Genomic DNA, 4,157 nt, shown 5'->3' with positions numbered 1-4,157 from the left:
TGGGTGAAGTGAGGAAAATTCGTGTAAAGTGCCTTTCCCAAGGACACAACGCCGGGTCCCTGACGGGATTCGAACCCACGACCTTACGGTTGCGAGTCCGAGAGCCTAACCACTAGGCCACCGACGCCACTACAGATGCTACAGATATAAAGTCAATATTCTCATTAAAAAAGGGATAAAAAGGAGAGAGAAAAGGAGCTATACTATACAATACATGAGCATGAGACTGGTAAAAGTGGAAATAATACAGAAAGTTGAGGCAATTCCAAAACCCACGCTGTTGTAATGCTGCACAATCGCATGACAGGAGCTCGCCTGGTACTGGTAATAGGAGTTGAATTTGGGTTTGTTCTGCTGCTTGACACAGCAAAGAGTACTCAAGTAAGGGAACACATGCTTGCGAAGTGTCATGAGGACAAGGATTTGGGATTTGCTGTCGCCGGTACTCATTTCCTGCAAATCTGCCCACCACTACGCTGTTGTTGACTGGTGAAAATGGACATATTCGTCATATGATGGCATGGACCACCAAAATGTGGCTTTTAGCTTGCATGTTAGTTGGCTAGCATTGTGTCTGATCCAGCTGTTTGGTTGAGACTGCTCTCTTAAATTCTGAACCGAATTTTGTCCCAGGGATTAAAAGTATCGTTTTAAACATGGAGGTGTGCATACTACCCACCTTGCAAAATGTCCTTATAGACTTAAATTGTTGTTCTGAACTCTAAGCTTGTCGTATTGATTTATGAGGTGTTCAGTTCATGGCGTTTTTGAGAAATCGGGCACTCATGGAAATAATGAAATCGAAGACACCAACATTTTCAAATTTTTCCCCCCATTCAGCGCCTTTTATGTTCGTTTAACAACATATTTAATATTTCAGTGTGGTTTAGTTTAAATTTACGAGAAAATGTCGGAGGTCCATTGTGCCCACTGTACTTTTTCAAGATCCCTTGGCGGATGAATATCGTTGAAGAGTAGGCCTTTGACTGCCACTTGGGCAAAGTTCAAACTTTGAAAATTTCCTACCATATAAAGTAAGTTGTATATCCTCGTCACACTTTTAAAATTGTCAGACACACTTAAAATACACTTTCCTTGATTCTAACGTAGCAACCATGTCTTTCCTGCGGAGCATATATCAAGGTTGAGATCTGAAGTGGGGGCAATCCACTTCCCCTGTTTACTGCCCAGGCAAAACTGTGTTGTGCATACTGCTTTGAGATTGTCTGTCAAGATGCACTGAGCCATTGAAGTATGGATGTATTATAATGCTTTTTTTTTTTTTTTCAGGTCTAAGTGTCAATATGGGGAAGATGTCGTCCTGTGCTGTTTTTGCTGTGGTGCTGTTGCTGACGTCTCCATCGATGTCTGTAATTGCACCAGACTACACTATGGCGAGGAGTACTAGTGATTCTTGTCCCCATCTATGTGCATGCCTGACACTTTCACAAAGCCACGAGTTTGTCACGTGCCAGGTTCGCAGTTCTGCAGAGTGGCAAAAGTCTTGTAAGGAGCTACAGCATTTCACCTTAGCTCAGGAAGCTGTCAGTTTAAGAGTAGCTGGCGATGTGTCAGTATTGTTCAAGCATTCTGATTGTTTGCCCACACTTAATGGCCTTGATCTTTCAATTGTTCCTGTAAGTCTCAGGACCAGTATGTTTGGAGATATGAAACTACAGTCATTCTTAAACTTAAGCCATAGCGGTATAGAAGACGTCCCTGAGGATACGTTTGCTGGTTTGACTGATGTGCTACACTTAGATCTTTCTCATAATGAACTCACCACGTTACATCCTGGCAGCTTAAATGGCTTGACATTCCTCAGAGACCTAGATGTAAGTTATAATCGGATTCAAAGGATATCTTTCTCAAGTTTATCTCATTTATCTTCCTTGGAGTCTCTGAACATGGAACATAATCTACTGCTGGAGGTCACGGCTGACCATTTGCCTGCTAGCGGCAGTTTGAAAGATTTGAATCTGCACTTTAACAAGCTGTCCATGTTCATGTTGAGTATCAATGATTCAACATTTGAGTCCATCCGGAACATAACATCTTTAGACCTTTCTTATAATCCCCTTGAGTGCTCATGTGTTCTAGGAGAATTGTTTAACGCTGTTCCATCCTTGTTGCAAAGTATAAAAAGAGAAAAAGATACAGTTTGCTCAACTCCTGATGCTTTTAAGGGGCAAAGACTACTTACCGTGAATCAGTCGGATCTTTCATGTACAAGTCCATACAATTTTATCAGCTATCCTTCCACCGCTAGATCTGTGCTCATTACCGACACAATTACTCTTGAGTGTAATGCTCAAGGTTACCCACCTCCTGCCATGTTGTGGATCACTCCCTGGGGAGAAAAGTTTTATAATAGGTCTGCATCCACAATACTCATAAATGAAGGGGACTTATTGGACAGCTCTAATTTAGACCACATGTATGGCAAATATGAAGATGAAAATGTATTTTTCCAGTCTTCTATTCATCTCCTGGCTGACAATAAATTGCAAATATCAAAGTTCCGGGGTTGCATCTCGGGTACATATCGGTGCATTGCTGTTAATTTTGCTGGCAATCAAACTCATAACATTGATCTCAAGATAATATCTGCCATCAAATCTGTATATGGGGAAAGTTTATTCATCAGTGGATGTTGTGCAGTCGGAAGTCTCATTCTTGGCTTCATCATCGGAGCCGTGAAGATGCTTGTGGTCTGGTTGCGGCGTAAGCATTTCTTCAGTGTTCCAATCTTCTCGAAAACACCATCAGAGCACCCACCTGAAGCTGCTGAGTCTACTGTTACAACATTTGACCAGTGTAACTCAAAAGATTTCATTGACTCAGGCTCAGAGAAATCTCCTCCTAGCTCTCCAACGATCGTGGCTTGGAGTACGGCAGTGGAAATAGAAGATCAAGAGCAGGGACATTACGATGAATTGGAAAATCCTGGTAGTTGGCGACCTCACGCCATCTTTGAATCCCTTGAGGAAGCTCGTGGACGTCTTCGCTATGGAATGGGACGCAAAATGGAGCAGGTCCGGAAGAACGTGCAGTCCATCAAAGAGAGCGGAAGCGTGTATGTTCACAGCATTAAAGAAACTGGTAGTTCAGCTGCCAGCCGGATGAAGGCTGGTGTGGTGCTTGGCGTGGAGACGGTCAAATCACAAGTGCAGTCTTTCAAAGAACTGTGCGGTACAGGGAACATGGGTGGCCAGACTATATCTATGATGTCAGTGGAGACGGATGTGGATACCAATGAAAAGAAAGAGGTAATCAGACAAATAACTTTTGTGTAGTCAACACAAATATGCAACAACGGCTCCATCAAAAAAGCATTCTGTTTTATTACTGTTGCGGTAGTTCTTTCAGAAGTAATTATCACTTGACCACAAAATATAAACTTGTCATCTAAAGTTGTTGATTTTTGGGGTGTTGTTTTTTTTTTAGTTCCTCATTAATAATTTTGCTATATTATATTCGTTACCCTTTGTCTCCCCCGCTTCAGTTGCAAAAAATAGTTATTTGATTTAATAAAGTTCATGGGTTTTTTTACACATTTTTCTTTATTAGATTATTTCATATTGATTAAAGCCGAAATAAGTTTAAATTGCCTTGAAAAGTTTTTCAACATTACGCTAACTTCTTCAATGAAATGTGAGGCAGCGTGGTGGAATCAGGCTCTCGTCAAAACAATCAAAGTGAAGAAACTGGCATTTTTCTGCTGGTTTGTGAATTTTTATTGAATTTTTAATTTTTAGCTCAGCACCTTGCATGCCCATTAAAGAACTCATTTCTGAGTGGATTTTACTGAAAATCATTTATTAAAGGCACAGACAATGTAAATTTTCAGTTACCACAGACCCTTAAACTAAGCAAATAACTAATTTTTGGTGGTCATTTTCTCACTAATTTTACCTCTGCAACTGGGTGACCCCCACCTCCTTCATTTACAAGTATCTCAACTTGTATTCAAGATAAATGGATTTTTTTTTTTCATCCAAATAAAGACAAGAGAACAAGCTTTAAGATGATTCCAATAGCTCTACATGCTCAAAAATTAACGAGAGCCTGATTTCACCACGTCGTGACACAAATGTCTTTTATAATCCAGTAAGATATCGCAATGATAAGATAATGATGATTGTCTTTGTATCATA

The 4,157-nt window shown here is 40.6% G+C and overlaps 1 protein-coding gene across 1 annotated transcript in view; it reads left to right on the top strand.

The window, feature by feature from the left end:
- LOC101853662 (leucine-rich repeat and fibronectin type-III domain-containing protein 3) overlaps nt 1-3,716 on the top strand; it is a 7,287-nt gene extending 3,571 nt beyond the window's left edge. Inside the window, exon 2 of the mRNA XM_005090257.3 lies at nt 1,291-3,716. Coding sequence (XP_005090314.1) covers nt 1,305-3,296 — 1,992 coding nt within the window. The 5' untranslated portion in view covers nt 1,291-1,304 and the 3' untranslated portion in view covers nt 3,297-3,716. The remainder of the gene's footprint in view (nt 1-1,290) is intronic.
- Nucleotides 3,717-4,157: the final 441 nt, after the last annotated feature.

This window comes from Aplysia californica, unplaced genomic scaffold (assembly GCF_000002075.1).
Source record: "Aplysia californica isolate F4 #8 unplaced genomic scaffold, AplCal3.0 scaffold00014, whole genome shotgun sequence".
Classification (NCBI taxonomy): Eukaryota; Metazoa; Mollusca; class Gastropoda; order Aplysiida; family Aplysiidae; genus Aplysia; species Aplysia californica.
The sequence above is the reverse complement of the archived record's forward strand: the minus strand, read 5'-3'. Positions and strand labels throughout refer to the sequence as shown.